Source organism: Zootoca vivipara, chromosome 12 (assembly GCF_965207765.1).
Source record: "Zootoca vivipara chromosome 12, rZooViv2.hap1.1, whole genome shotgun sequence".
Classification (NCBI taxonomy): domain Eukaryota; kingdom Metazoa; phylum Chordata; class Lepidosauria; order Squamata; family Lacertidae; genus Zootoca; species Zootoca vivipara.
The window spans coordinates 20,168,625-20,184,423 of NC_142595.1; the positions used below are offsets into that span (position 1 = coordinate 20,168,625).

Consider the following 15,799-nt stretch of genomic DNA (forward strand, 5'->3'; position numbering starts at 1 on the left):
GGAGAGGAGTTTCAATTAATGACCTTCTATATAAAAAAAGAGAAAATAAAGTTTTTGCAAAATAAACATTAGAGGTGATCCGAATTGCACGGATATGTAAGAGGAAAGTCTATTGAGTCACAAAAAGGCATAAAAAATAGATTTGCATCATATTATAAATGGGATTCCGTGTACTCCTCTCCAATCCCAACGGATAATAGCACTTTCCAAAGTTATGTTATAAAAAGTTAAATGCAAGCAGCATGTTTACTCACTTATTTAACCATCAAGTAGCCAAACTTCACATCTTAATCCATACATTCTTATTCACATGTGATATGTGCATGTTTCTGAACAAGAGTTTTAAAGGTCGTGCTCTTTTTTTTTCCCAAATAAGAGGGGAGGGGGTCATAGCTGCCAAGTTTCCCCTTTTCTCGCGAGGAAGCCTATTCAGCATAATGGAAAATCCCTTTAAAAAAGGGATAACTTGGCAGCTATGGAGGGGGTGCTGTTGCTTAGATCCACTTTTCCTGCTCTGCTCCCGTTCCCCTCTGCTTTTCCACGCCAATAAAGCGGTTCTATTTACAGTTCGGATGCACTCTGTACGCAAATTGAGGGAGGAGAACCTACAGGGGAAATGTGTTTGTAGGAGAGAGCTTTAAAAACAAAACAAAACAGAAAACCACCACCCACTTCCTTTGCCTGTTATTTCCTTGCATTCTCAGGGAGTGTTAAAACCGTACGGGCTTCCTTGTCATTAAAGCCGATGGTTCCAACAAATTAATCGTAATCCGGTACCATTTCACGAATGCTAAACCCTCGACTGAGCAAATTCACATTGGCCATTCTGAAGGAATCACGTTGCCATGTAAATCTGATCTGAGAGCAATTGAGAATATGTGTGGCGGATAATTCCTGCGAGCAGATTACAGCGTCTGTAATAGAGGAGTGATAGATAGGTGGATTGGATTACAACTTTCATTTGTCCAAATTGCGGTGTTGACCTCTACATTCGGATAATCAGAAGTTGGGATAAACTGGAGAGGTTTGTTTTATTTGCGTTTGCATGGACGTGCAAGGTGGGGGGGGGAAGCACATATGGTTGTTGTTTTTTTTGTGGGGGGAGTGCCTGGTAGTTACCAGAAGCTGGTAACTGGACAGCTCGGAGACAGAGTTATGAGATGACAGTAATTGGCAGCGAACATGAGAGAAACTGGCAAATCACAGTTACCTTATGAAATACGAAGTTGGAGCATTTAAAAATATTTATTGAAATACACAGTTGTTCACATTCAAAATAATGCAAAACAAAAAGTGGTGGTGGTGGGGAGTTAGGATTAAATTATATGCCATTACTGTACCAATCTGAAGGTAGGACGAACTACTGGTTCGCCATGCATAAAGGTTAGCGTGGGAAGAAACCATGAAGAGAAATGCCCAAACTTCAGCCGTTTGGGCAACTCTTCCAGCCCACTCGTTCGTTAATTCATTCATTAGTTTAAAAACACAATATCAGAATGGCACCGAATTCTGAGCGAGTTTCATTTATCCCTGAGTTAAACCTATGCCGAATTGGGGAAGAAAAAAAAAACTCCAACGCACAAAGTAGACACAGACATCATTTTCTGCCGGCTCACCTCTATCGACAACACGGGCACCATCTACCAGATGACCATTCCCAGCTGCCTTAAATATTTTTCTCCCCGATGCCTGGTGATCAATAAGGAGTGTTCTTGGCCGTCAGACCAACCGCTGCCCTTAACTCTAAACTGTCCAAAGACCCGGCCTTAACCACAAAAACGCAAGAGGGCACAGTTCTTGAGAGATATGCGGGAATATCGTTCTAGCTCAGCTCCATTCCCACCCATTCATCTTCCGGACTTTATATACGGTACCGCAGGAACTTAAAAGTAAAGGGTTTTGATTAGGACCCTCGTGACAAAATCCGAGCGTGAGTGTGTAAAAACTCACACACATACACACTCTCACACAAGCCATTCAATTCATTAGGATCCTTTATGGAGGGAGACACAAAACAATTTTTCTCCATCGCTCCCCAGAAGGTGGCTTAAAGTTCTTTTTTTTTTTAAGACGCTCCATAATATAACCCTCTCCAAAAGTACTGTATACCAAGATCGGTCGAACTTTTAAATCTAGCGTTCCACTTCTTCCTACATATGCTTCTATATGAATTTATAGCTCCCCTCCCCCTCCCCGCTATATTCCTGTAAAAACCCAAAGGGTGGGGGTGGGGGATAATAACCTCTTTCCCCAACCAAAACACGCTGGAAATTACCAAACTTTTCCAGATGAAACGAATTCAATTTTTTTCCTTTTCCCTCGTGTCCACGACAGCAGCAATGATAGAATCAGTTCTCATTTGTTTTATTCTTCTTGTCTTTCCACCCTCTTCCTCCTCCTCCTGCATTTATTTATTTTCTTCTTTAAAAGAAAAAGAAAAAGAAAACAACAGCCAAAGGAAAGTCCAAATTTTTAATCGATTTATCTCTCTCCCCCCCCCCATCATTAGTATGTGGTTAAGAGGGAGGGTGTCTATCTGTGTTATGTGGGGGTGGAGGGGGCGCGCGTATCTGTTGTTCAAAAGTGATGGTGTTGGTGGCAGAGATGCTTTCGCTGGTTTGTTCTAGGGGGGTCCCCTGTGCAAAGCTAACCCCTCTAGGGTGCGATTTCGCAGTCTTCGACTTCTGCTATTGGTCAGCGCGTGATCAGATGGTTCTCTTTCCTTATGTCCCTGGTTGGCACGCGGCCATCCCCCTTCAGCTAAAACCCAATCTCCCATATACTGCTAATAGCTAAACCGCTTGGACTATAAAACGCAACAAATCATAAAGACCAAGGGAAAGAACAGACGCTGTTCCTCTGCTTTATTATTATTATTATTATTATTATTATTATTATTATTATTATTATTTCCAATGAGTTCTTATTTTGTCAACTCTACTTTTCCGGTGAGCTTAGCCGGGGGTCAAGAACCGTTTCTGGGACAGCTCCCCTTATATTCCACGGGGTATGCGGACCCTTTAAGGCACTACCCTGCCACTTATGGAACTGGGGGTGGGGGGGTCCCGGATAAAGGTTACCCGGGCGCGCCTTACTACCAGCAAGCCAACGGAGCTTACAACCGGAGCCCAGCCTGCGATTACGGGACATCTGGTTTTTACAGAGAGAAAGAGACAGCCTGTTCTCTTTCGAGTTTAGAGGACCCTGTTCCGTTCGGCCAGGAGCAAGTCCGGAAGTCAGATTGCTCCCAGAACAAACACGCTTTCGGGGAGAGCGAAGATCAGAAGTGCTCCACGCCAGTGTACCCCTGGATGCAGAGGATGAACTCCTGCAACAGTAAGTTCCTATTTTCTCCCTGTTCTCTGTAAGGATGGCTAGACACACAGACAGACGAATAGATAGGTAGGGAGGGTTCCCTTTTCACCTCATCTCTTTCTGAACAGGAAACGCTGCCCTTCTCGTCTCCGCTTCCAGACAGCGGGAAGCAGAAACTTTCCTCAAACTTTTATCCTACTTAGATAATAACTTCCATAACGAAGGTTTGAGTGTATGTGAGTGTGCGCGCCCGTGTATACATATTCATTGCATGAGGTTCCCTTCAGTGAGTTCGTTTCTTTAGCCAACTTTCTGTTATCTGGGGAGGTACTGAGATTATTGATTGACTGGGCTCTGTCTTGTGGAAGGCAATGTTAGCTGTCACTCAGGAGGAGTGATTTAGAGACGTGTCTGGTGTACTTACACACACACACACACACACACAAACACACACGCATGATGCAATCCATATCACACTGAAGTCCCCCCCCCATTGATTTTAATAGACTTGGTTTTAGCCCGCTTCTCATATCTTCTCCCCCCCACACACACACACCTTGGCCAATTTATATCCCAGAGAGTGTATTTCTATAACCCAGCCAGTTGAATAATGTCGGAAGGGCTTAAATATTTGAAAGGAGAGAGCTACATTTTTAATGAAACTCGCGCATAATGAAATGCCTGTCTGGAGAGGAGTTGCAGATAGTTTTTCTTTCACTCACTCACTCACTCACTCATTCCCATTCTCTCTCTCTCTCTCTCTTCCCCACCCCCACCCCTTCTTCTGTGATCGACCATGGCCCTCCAGGTGCTAGATTTTCCATGAAAACGCATTCTTGAAAATGAGATAGAAACAGCAACCTCTCCTCCCTTCTCTGTGTTTACACGTATTATAAGTTGTCGATCCCAAAAATCCCAGAGTGGGCTGATGTTGGGCGGGGAGGGGGGGGGAATCAATAAACTTACCTTATTGCTGAAACTCTGGAATCTATTCCAGTTACCGATAAAATACGGGGGGTGGGGGTGGGGAGGGAAAACAGAAAAGAAGGGGAGAAGGGAGGAGGGGGAGGGGACCCAGTACCTTGCAAGTTTTACATAACAGAAAGGAACTGCCCCAGAAGTAAAATGAAGTAAGGATAGAAGGGGAATTCATAACCTCTCCCATGAATTCAGTCCGGAAATAAGTGCGTAAGGGGAGGCTAACGCCTTAGCAACTCTCTCAGGACAAAATCCTGCAAGCCTTTCCACTGCGACCCTAAAAACACATTAGCTGCGAAGCTAAGTCTCATTGATTTCTATGCGCCATTACTTCCCAGTGGCACCTCGATCCTGAGCTCATTTACTTTCCAGAAAGTCTGACTGCTTCTCTTCAGTGGGGTTTTCCTTCCAAGCTTTTAAGTTGGCTTTGGGGGACCACAGGCTCTAAGAGTAACGCGTTCTGCTCCCAAACAGCATTATTCCAAAATTAAAATCTCGCGGAGCCCACTGGGGTTTACTCCCAAGGCAGTATGCATAGGACCGCAGCCTTAGCCCTCCATGAACTCCGCTCAGTGGGGGCACTAGAGTCCACAAGGCAGGGAAACGCAAGGGTGGATGGGGGAAGGGTGGGTGGATCTTTTCTGCTGGAGGAACTAGGCTCCATAGAACAGGAATGGCAAGCTTTCGAGTTACACAGATCTCTTCTTCGAGGTGTTTATTATCATTATTTTATTTTGAAAGGATTGCATATGTTGCTTGGCCAGGGTGCAAGTTTTGAAGCTCAGCCTGTTGGGAGCACGGTTGGGCCTCTCCAGAGAGCATGCTTTTGCATGGGGACAATGTCCCCACACAACTGCAGCCCAAATGGAGTGCAGGGTTATTTTGGTAGACATTTCGAAAGCATCAAGTGAAGGCAACCCAAACTGAGTTTTTGTCTTATTGTATGCATCTTCATTCCTTCATTTTTTTTAATTTCCTATCCTTCTGGAAGTTTATGTGTACAAAGAGGGCCTTTCGATCGGAGAGATTGGAGGACTGGAATGCGGGGGGGGGTACAAGGAGAGGGGAAGTGAAGAGAACAGAACACCTTCTCTCTCTCTCTCTCTCTCTCTCTCTCTCTCTCTCTCTCTCACACACACACACACACACACACACACACACACACACACACACAGAGGTTAGCCTAGTAGCCATTGTCATGCATATTTGAAACTCCCAATAAATATCCAACATCCTTTTCAACCAACCCTTGTTTTCCTCCCGTCATAGGTTCCTCTTTCGGGCCGAGTGGCAGGCGAGGCAGACAGACCTACACCCGTTACCAGACTCTGGAGCTGGAGAAAGAATTCCACTTTAACCGTTACCTGACCAGGCGCCGCCGGATCGAAATCGCCCACGCGCTCTGCCTGACGGAACGCCAGATCAAGATCTGGTTCCAGAACCGAAGGATGAAGTGGAAAAAGGAAAACAAGCTACTCAACTCCACTCAGCTGAGTGCCGAGGAAGAAGAGGAAAAAACAACGGAATGAGAGAGAGATTGCAGAAGGAGGAGGGAAAGAGAAGGAAGGCAGCGAAAATGCCAACGGTTGTGAGGGGCTCCCAAATGGGCAAAAATAAAAGGCACAGCGGAGACACACTTTTTTTGTAAAATACCCGAGACTGTATGGAGGTGTTGACCCATCTTCCTCATGCACCCTCACCCGCACCCAGTAATCTGTCGTGTCATAATCAAGCTTCTAGTCCAGTTTATTTCCCTATTCTTTCTATTGGCCCTTCCTCTTCCCCGCCCCCGCACCACAAACGGATTTTTTTTGTTGGGTGTCCTTCTTAGGATTCTTGCTAACTCTTGTATTTAAATGGAGGTGCTGCAATATATGTGTCAGATTTTTGGGGTTGTTGATTGTCTTCATTTTGTAAAACAAAAGTCTCATGCACGATTTTACTTATGTGTTGCTTTTTTTAAAAAAAGAAAAGAGTTAAACTAGGTTCTTTGACATTTAAGGGTTGCTGTTGCTTTTTTTTAAAGAAAAGATCTATTGAAAAGGAACAAATGCTACCTAAAAATATGGTGAAATAAAAAAAGGAGGGGTGTTTTTGTTTATTTTATTTTATGACTTTTTTGTACAGTGTTGTGTTTGTAGTTTGTGTTAGTTATGGAGATGGAAGTTCTCTAATAAACAGCAAACAAACATGTTGAGAAAAACACTTGGCACGTTCCTATTTTTAGGGTGTGCATCCTCCTCCCCTCTCCACACTCACACACACACACACACACACACACACACACACACAAACACACACATGGACAGGCACTTCTTTCCTGAGGAATTGGTCTACCTACAGAAGCTGTGGGCTTGTTAGGGGGGAAAGGGAACAATAAAAAGCCCTGCTGTTTGATAGAAGTTCTCTCCCCTAACCTGAACAGCCAAGCAATTTTTTAAGCTTTACAGAAGTTAGCGCTGAAAGATAGATTCGGCTGCTCACACCTCCCACTTCCAATACTCTTCAGCCTAAGCTTAAACGAAAGACCTTTTCACCAAGAATATCTTGGAGTTGACATTTAACTTTAATATGGATATATTTTATTGTTACAGCACAAAAGAGTTATGAAGGGGGGAAGCTCACCGCATATATAATAAATAAAGGGAGCAGGCATAACTGTGCCCCCTCCCCAATCATACATCTGCTAGAAGATATCTAACATTTGTATAGCCGCCTTCAAACATTTGGCCCACTTCCCTTCAGTTCGTTCTCCCGCCACCGCCTGCTCAAACACCCCACAACTACGATTTACATATAACTAAAAAATTATATTAAAAAGGTGGAACCACAAGCAGTTCGCACTTTTTGTGTGTGTACGATCGAAGCTGAAAGAATTATTCCAGCAGGAAACTTAAGGAATGATTGGAATACCGCTAATCTATGCCCACTCCATGTGCCTCCTTCCAACATTTCTTTATATTATTTTATTGCATGGCAACGTGCTTGCCATGGTTAGACAAAGAACAGTTTCCAGAGAGCTCCAAGATTACTTAGGGAAGCTTTGAAATGCAGCTTTTCCCTAATTGTCATTGTCTCTCTCGTTCTGTGGAAGCAAGCGGTCTGCAACTCTTTCTGACTTGCTGTTATTCTGCAACCAACTATCCTTATTTTGCTTAACCCCCCCCCCAAAAAAAGATCGTGGATTGTTATCTTACAGGTTTGGCCACCCCAAATTCACAGGTACCTCAACACCTCAAACCCCCCCCCATTATGGTGTTAATGGCAGACATTTAAAAAAATCAATTCAAGCAGAAGCCTCGCATCTGCAGGACACTTATCCTTATTGCTACTCTTTACATTGGCCGTAATGATTATAATTATATGTCACTTTGAATATGGCTCATAATTTCCAATGGGTTCCAGGCTGACTTCTCGAAATTCCTGAGCGTTCTTCGAGAAAAAACAAAGAGTGGGGGGGGGGGAAACATTTCGGAAATGCTGGAGAAAGCAAAGGTTTTCATAAACCTGGCCCATTTATTTATTTATTTTTGCAGGGTTCACTTCAAACCAAACGTTGATTTCAATTTTTTAAGGCTGTAATCCGACACCCACTTACCTGAGAGTAAGCCCTATTGAATACAATGGGACTTCTTTCTGTGTAGGTATGAATAGGATTGCCCTTTTAAGTGGGGACAGCATTCTATTGTAACTGTTCATGTTATGGGCGATATGTCACTCAGGATATCACCAGTTATATGAATAAATACACAGAATCCCCTAATTTTTAAAGGGGGTAGTCTTTCCTTTCTAATACCTACGCAGCAAAGGTACTGAGATGTAATAATAATAATAATATCAACAACAATAGCAACAGCAGTACTCCTGATTATGTGAACCAAGTGCAGTGTAAATAAGCGAAAAGCACTCAGTATTATAGCATAGGTAGGTGCTGGTTTTGAGAGGCACGTATCCTGCAGATAGTATTAGGCTGCAATGCTATGCACACTTACCTGGAGGCAAGCTCCACTGAACCTAGAGGGGCTTACTTCTGAGTAAACATGCATATAATGGGAAGAAAGCAGGGAGGGAAAGGCGGAACGGAAAAAGAGGAGCAGGCGTTTGAGTTTAAATTAGGATGGACCCTTTGGTGCGACACCTTTTCTGACACCAACACAATAAAGGCATTGGGGTTATAATTTATTATCACAGCAGCAATTACCACCAGTAGTCATAATAATAGCAATGTTTTAATACACAAAAGCGCACAAGCGTGAAAGGAGGCAAACGGGGCTGTATTAGGGGGAAATGTTATCTTCAGAAACAACAAGATTAAAAAAGAGAAATAAAGATTCCGAAAGGACACTTTGGGGGGGTGTAGCGGTGGAAGTATTTTATTTCTGTAAAAGGTGGGCACGGAATCAGAGCGCTTTACTCTTTCTTTTATTTATTTTTTAAAAAACCTGGGTGAGCTTATCCTCCATGCCGGCTAACTCTTCCTTTGCCCAGTAGGTGGCGCAGTCCGCCAACAAGGAGCCACCTCTGCTTTCTGATTCCTCCCCCCTTCTTTCCTCCCCCTTTTGGAAGCCGCGCATTGACATGGGCCTAACGATTCTCGGATCGTCATTATTTGTAACCATAGAGCATGAATTGCCTCTTGAGGTCATCAGTGAGAATTTACGACTGGTCAACAAAAGCACGTGATTCCCAAACGCACCCCCCACCCCACCCCCATATTTGGCCGCATACATAGCAAAAACGAAGTACAGTGCATCGCTATAATTCATTAATACATCATAAATCCTCAAGCACAGGGGTTATAACGACCACGAGCCCCACAAATCAAGCCCTCCAAAATACAACCCAAATGAGTTCTTACTTTGTAAACTCGTTCTCAGGACGCTATCCTAATGCCCCAGACTATCAGCTGTTAAATTATGGGACCGGCAGTTCCATGAACGGATCTTATAGAGATCCAGGCAACATGCACGCCGGCTCTTATGGTGGATACAACTACAATGGGATGGATCTGAGCATCAGCCGTTCAACCTCCTCCTCCAGCCACTTTGCAACGGTTGGGGAGAGCTCCCGCGCCTTCCCTGCCCAAGCCGCGCCGGAAAGCAGGTTCAGACAGGCGTCGAGCTGCTCCTTGTCCTCTCCCGAGTCCCTCCCTTGCACCAGCACCAACAGCAGCACCAGCAACAACAACAACAACAACAACGGCGGCGGCGGAGGCGGCGGAGGCGGCAGCAGCAGCAGCAACGGCGAGAGCCATGGAGGCAAAGCAGCCTCGTCTTCCCCCGCCGACCAGGCAGCCTCGGTCGGCACGGCCAACGCCACCAGTTTCACAGAGATAGACGAAACCAGCGCGTCTTCGGGAACTGAAGAGAGCGGCTCCCAAGTCAACAGCAACGGCGTCAGAGCTCAGGCAGAGCCCATCGCCACGTCCACGCCAGCCACAGAAGGACAGAGCCCACAGATATTCCCCTGGATGCGAAAACTTCATATTAGCCATGGTACATGCTCCTTTTTAAAATTTCGCTGTTGCATCTTTCTATCTTTCTCTCTATCTCTCTATCTATCTACTCTCTCTCTCTCTCTCTCTCTCCTCTCTCTCTTCTCTCTCTAGGAATATATATGAAATATGTTGTTGGCAGGGCAGACAGGGACTGGGGGATGGGAGATGGAAATGGAGCACAATCGCCTGCGAAGACAGCCTTGGCGTGTCTTTTTATGGCTTCCCTTTCTGCTTCCCATCAGAAAGTGCCTTTAATTTTATTTATTGTACAAAAATTAATTTAATTTAAAAGGGGGGGAGTCTGATTTAGGAGAGGTTTTCTGAATATGTTCCCCTCTTTAAAAAATAAAATAAAACAACGCAGACATAGCATGGTATCTGGGTGACAAGACCTAGTGCTAGAAGTAACCATATTATAATATTCAGAGACGTGAGAATAAGAGTAGTCGTGGCAGCAGTCATAATGGGCTTTTAAAATACCAGGAGTTGAAAAGATAGGAGGAAAGGAATGGGTAGGCTGGTTGTGGGGAAGAAGAAAAACAGTGCTGTTTGTGGGCACAGATGGGTCCGTCAAGCATCTACTCTTGCCGCCACCGCCACCCCACATTATAGTGTCTGTTGTGACAATGTGGGATAATGGCAAACTCTTTTCCCCTCCCCTCCCCCACGGTAAAAAACGAATGGACGTTGCCAAGGAGGATCTGAGCGGCAGAGTTCGAAGGGTGAGGGAATATCGACTCGCTTAACACGCCGATGCTAAATGCATTTGGGTGAAGAAAGGAAGCCCCAAGGATTTCAGTGTGGAAGTTGCTTCCAGCGAAGTGTAGGTAGCTAGTGTCAAGGGGTGGGCAAGTGAGTTCCAGGGCGAAGGGGAGGCACGGGAACGTACCAAACTGGTAGGCACTCGCTTGCCTTCCTCTTTGCTCGTCTGTGTATGTTTCCCCATTTTGATTATATTGGTATACAGTATAAGCAGAAAGAGACAGGGAGATACTATTAAGGATTAGAGCGTCAGAGTCAGGCTGCCATCCTGTCCACCCCTTCCCTAGAAGTAGGCATTAATGAAGCCAGTGGGGTTTACTCCCGAGTAAACCTGCAGACGCTGGAGTTGTGAAAATGTCTAAACTTGTTATAGGGTCAAGGAAAAGGATGCCTCTCAGGAGAGGGGGGTGGGGTGGGACATCGTGATACTGGCGCATAGTTTTTTTAAAATGGGTGGCATTCAGGTTCGGAGCTATAGAATCAAAATGAAGTCACGGAAAAGGGAATAAAGGGAAGCTGCAGAGGTGGTTGGGGCGCGATTTTGCAAGTAAGGTGGGGTCACCTTTCCCAACTAAGCAGGAAACTTGTCGAATAATCTCTCTGGCATAGTAATAAATACAAAGCCGAACAGAACCCAAAATGTTGTCCATGTATTATTACCCAGATATGACTGGACCGGATGGTAAACGAGCGCGGACGGCGTACACTCGCTACCAGACCCTGGAACTGGAGAAGGAGTTTCACTTTAATCGCTACCTCACCCGCAGAAGGCGAATAGAAATAGCCCACGCTTTGTGTCTCTCCGAAAGACAGATAAAAATCTGGTTCCAAAACAGGCGAATGAAGTGGAAGAAAGATAACAAACTCAAAAGCATGAGTTTAGCGTCTGGTGGCAGCGCTTTCCAGCCTTAAATTATATCAAGGGGGGGGAATAGTAAGAAATAGAAGTGTGGGGCGGGGGGGGGGAGAAGTAAAGAAAGAAAGAAAGTGAGAAAGTTTAAAACTAAAACTAAAAAAAAAAGCAACAGCCAGTCTTCTTTTCTTTTTAAAGTTTGGAGTACTGTAAAGTGAAGCACTTTCCATTCAGCATGCTGTTGGTTGATTTATTATAATTATTGTTATTAAACAACTTCGGTGGTACTGTTATTCCAGGACTGTGTCCTTTGCTGCGATTCCCCCCCTCTAAATTAAAATAAATAAAGTTATTTCCAGAGGCTTCTTTAATGCTTTAGGTGTTCTAAATGTTTGTGTCTGTGCTATAAATTACGCTTTCTGGAAAAAGCTAGCATGTTTTTTTGTTTTTTAACGTGCTCTTTAAATGTTATAACTTATTTATAAACCACTGCGAAGAAGGAAAGTCCTTTAAAAAGTTTAGGCTTTGGGAGGAGATATTTCCTCCTTTCCTTCTTCTCCAGTTGGGCTATCCTGTACTTCAGTGTCAGAGGGAAAAAATTAAAAACATCAACCACAACAAACTTTTTTTTTAAAAAAAGAAAAAAATTACAATATATCTATATATAAGCTCATGTATCTTTCTGTCTTTGAAATTGTCAAGTCTGTGATTTGGTTCATATTTCCTGGCCTTGTTTTGATCCTAGGCCAGTTCTGAAACTTCTTTTTTTTAATAAATGTGAGTGAAGTTCACTTAAAAAGGGTATACGATTGGACCAACCATAGTATGTTGAAAATGTTTGTAAATACTAGAAATATTTCTGCAGTGACTAATAGGAAGTTTTAGTGGGCAGGGTGAATTCAGTGTTCTGTGTGTCTGAAATGGCATTTGTCATGTTAGCTGCCTGTTCCCATCTTTGCCAAGAAGCTTTTCGTATCCGTTTGTAGCCTTAACTTAAAGTCAAATAAACGTTTCTCCTGACCAGAAAAAAACCACACACCATCTTTTGTGTTTCTTTATACCACGGCGATGGAAACTATCGGCCCTAAAGTTACTCCTAAGCGAAATACAAACTTAAAAACAACCACCACCACCACCACCACAGAAAGTGTCTTCACAACCCGTATGGCCCATCTGCCAGGTTCTCCTCGGGGGCATTTCCCCAACCTTACGAGGGAAGGGTACAAAATCGCCTCGTTTCAGTCCGGTGCTGTTGCTGAACAGGAAACTCACAACCCAAACGGGAAAAAAGAAAGAAAGAAAGAAAACAAGCCAGTTGTTATGTTCTCAAACTTTGCTTCCTGCCTTAAACACTGCGACCCTGACCACGTTTACTTGGCAATAAGACCCCCATTTATTTCAGTGGCCTTTACTTCCAAGTAACCGTGCTGAGAATAGCAGCCATCAAGTCCATAAACCAAACATTTGGGAGAGGAAGTGAAGTGGTCATTACATGAAACAAATGCCCTCTGAGCTGCAGAGCTAATATGCTATTAGCTGTTTTATATTCTTATTAATATTACTACTATATTCCTTCACATACAAGTACACATACTCTCTCGCACAGAGTCTTAAACTCAACACAGAAATGCACAGTTGCCTTAACTTTATAATTGTGTTCATTATGCATAATTTAAACAACATTTTTGCACCGACCTTCCCTTATTCCTAGCCTGGGATTCTTCCTTCCCTTCCTTCCCTTAAACCAAAGCGCTATCAGTAAATTCTGCTTGTTGAAAAGAGGAAATAAATAGCTGCTGATCTCCTTAAATTATAATTTACAGCGTTCTTTCTCTCGCTGACTGTCTTGTACGAATTAAAATCGGTCTTGTGAACTTACCCCAAACTCTTTGGTTACTTCTTAAGTGGTTTTGAGAGGACTGGGATGTGAGTTGTCATTTCCAAAACAACCCATTTTCTCGCCTTCCCTTGAATACACAGAGTCTCTCTCTCACACACACACATATATTTTACCCATAGCAAAGTAAGTAAGTATACCAAAAGTGGCTGTGACATTAAGATGTCAAATGGATAGGGTTTTATCTAGAAGTTAGATCGTAAAAATCGCCCAGACCTCAGCCAGATACCCCTCACTGGCTCTCAAAAGTCACGTGAGGTCCATAAAGTTAGTTTTATGGTTTTGGGGAGTTGACAATGTACAATATATTTCACATTCTCCAGAATGTTAAGTGACATTTTAACTGCCTGCTTTGGCTTGGAGAGGGGCAGGAATGGGAGATCACTTTTCCAGGCTAGATAAAGGCTTCTCCATTGCTGGAATAGGAAGCATTGATGGTTCAGTGTTTACTCCAGAGGACTTAGAAACTGCTAAGCTTAAAGTAAGTTTCTCTTGAAATACTATCTGGTTAAATGACTTTTAAAAGGCTAGATTGCTAGAGATTGGGCGGCGGGGCGGCGGCGGGGGAGGGATTTCCGTCTCTCTTTCCAACTTGCTTCTGTACAGTGTTAGCTAAATGAATGTAAAGGCCCCAGTACTCCCTTGGAGTGGCCCACGATATGTATGTATGTATGTATGTATGTATGTATGTATGTATGTATGTATGTATGTATGTATGTATATTTAAAGGCATAAGGTTAGCAGAAGAAGAGGAAATAGGATGAAGCGTTCCATCTCGATGAATGGCGATGTCACTGAGGAGTGCTCCAAGGATTTTGCTCGAGGGAGAGAGGGATTATGTATGACAACTTCGCTGAGGTCCTTGGTAGCTCTTGAAAAGCACTTTGCGGGTGTATTCAGGTATTGGGCATGTATTGATGTCCAGATCTTAAGCACACTTACTTAGAAGTGATTCCTATCAGAATCAGTAGGATTGATTTCGACGTCTTGCTTTCAACAGAAGCTGGGGTGTGTGTGTGTGTGTCGTGTGTGCGTACACGCTGGGAAAGCAAAATGTAGACTTTGAGAGACACTCTTGCTTTTTAACCGTGTGGTGTGTGTGTGTGTGTGTATGTGTATGTGTATTCCTGAATAACTTACCGTCAGAACGTTCGACGTTTACAATTTCCCTCCCCCTCTCCATTCTTCAGTATTTCTGTCGTTCGGGACATTTCTTTTGGGCTCCCAACCCCCACAACCCATTTTACAAGGTATCTTCCTTCGCTTCCTCCTTATACTTGTAATTTTCCACATGTTGCTGCTAACCATGGCCTGGGAAGTTCTCCTGCGCAAGCCTAGTGGAAATGAAGATCCCCGTGGATAGTGTCCTATGTGGTGTGTCCCCGTGTCTTGTGCAACTCTCTGCTATGCATATTTTTTCCCCGGAAGTAAACACCGTGAATCAAGTGGGGATTATTTCCAAGTCAATGTGCACAGGCTAGTTGCTTGGCTGATATACCAGTAAAGGTGGAAGAGACTGCGGTTTGTTAAATGGGGCAGGTTTCCATCTCGCCCACTTATGGAATCTTCTCTGTCTGAAGCAAGGCGCCTTTTGAAAAGGGAAATGAGGTTTTTTTGGGGGGGGGGGATACTGCTCCATACCCCATAAATGTTTAAAACTTCCCGTTTCTTCCGTCCAAATAGGAAAGGTTCATCATAAAGGTAGCAGAGGCTTTCCAGATGGGGCCTAATCCAGATGCTGATCAACGAATGTAAAAAATCCTCTTGTCTTGAGGATGCTTTAAGCATAAACATTCAGCACTTGACCTAAAGCTGTTTGACTCTGGACTTTAACACGATTATTCCAAAGAGCTTTAGAAACTTCTATTTGCTGTTGTAAATGAAATGTTTTAAAACACAGGGAGGGAGCGGGACAAACCTTGCTTAAGATTTGAAGTTTGCTTGCTTCTTACGTTCAGGAATAAGGGGCTGTATAGGATCTTCAGTCCTGGACTTAGATAAGAGGGAGCCTCAGGGCTTCAAAATGACAGCTGCATTCCACAGACTTCAATGGGATCTGCAGTCTTCTCCTATGCAAACCTATGCACACTTACGGTATATCTGGGGTATGTCCCACTGAGGTTTGTGGGGTTACCTCCGAGTAAACTAGCATAGAACTAAAATGTAAATTGTGTGTTGGCGTTTAAAAACAAACAAACCATAAACTCCTTCGGACTGATGAAATGAGATGTTGACTCTGCTGTAACCTCACCACCAGCCCTTTTTCTTTATTCTACCTCGCTCCTCTTCATTTTCATGGAAATTACTAGTAAATCAGAGATTCAAAGAGGCCTTGCTTTTCCATAAGCAGAGCAGTTTCTGATTTGTAGCCATTGTGGGTTTTGGAGGTTGTTGGTTTCCCCCCCCCCATATTTCCCCACCCGCTTTCAAAAATGAGCTGGTGCGAAGCAACCGTTTTCCAACCTGAATTATCTCCCACAAGTTCCATTTAAATGAA

At 43.8% G+C, this 15,799-nt stretch overlaps 3 protein-coding genes and 2 long non-coding RNA genes across 8 annotated transcripts in view; 3 read left to right on the forward strand and 2 right to left on the reverse strand.

The window, feature by feature from the left end:
* Window positions 1–13,458, reverse strand: part of LOC132593032 (uncharacterized) — a 24,905-nt gene extending 11,447 nt beyond the window's left edge. For all 3 annotated transcript variants that reach the window (XR_015946614.1, XR_015946615.1, XR_009558453.2), the window contains exon 1: window positions 13,285–13,458. This is a non-coding gene — a long non-coding RNA (uncharacterized LOC132593032). The remainder of the gene's footprint in view (window positions 1–13,284) is intronic.
* Window positions 1–15,799, reverse strand: part of LOC148683814 (uncharacterized) — a 410,944-nt gene that overhangs the window by 243,437 nt on the left and 151,708 nt on the right. The gene's annotated exons all lie outside the window — the stretch shown is intronic.
* Window positions 1–15,799, forward strand: part of HOXB3 (homeobox B3) — an 85,292-nt gene that overhangs the window by 4,975 nt on the left and 64,518 nt on the right. Inside the window, exon 1 of one of the 2 annotated variants that reach the window (XM_088655574.1) lies at window positions 13,629–13,783. The exons of the other annotated variant lie outside the window; for it this stretch is intronic. The gene's annotated coding sequence lies outside the window, so the exon portion shown is untranslated. Of the gene's footprint in view, window positions 1–13,628; window positions 13,784–15,799 lie in introns of those variants that run through there. 2 annotated transcript variants of the gene reach the window in all.
* Window positions 1,071–6,496, forward strand: HOXB6 (homeobox B6). The gene is made up of 2 exons (XM_035135598.3): window positions 1,071–3,336; window positions 5,563–6,496. Exons 1-2 carry the CDS (start codon window positions 2,916–2,918, stop codon window positions 5,820–5,822), a joined length of 681 nt encoding a protein of 226 aa, XP_034991489.1. The 5' UTR covers window positions 1,071–2,915; the 3' UTR covers window positions 5,823–6,496.
* Window positions 7,767–12,441, forward strand: HOXB5 (homeobox B5). Its single transcript, XM_035135596.3, has 2 exons — window positions 7,767–9,788; window positions 11,217–12,441. The coding sequence occupies exons 1-2, from the start codon at window positions 9,140–9,142 to the stop codon at window positions 11,462–11,464; spliced, it is 897 nt and encodes a 298-aa protein (XP_034991487.1). The 5' UTR covers window positions 7,767–9,139; the 3' UTR covers window positions 11,465–12,441.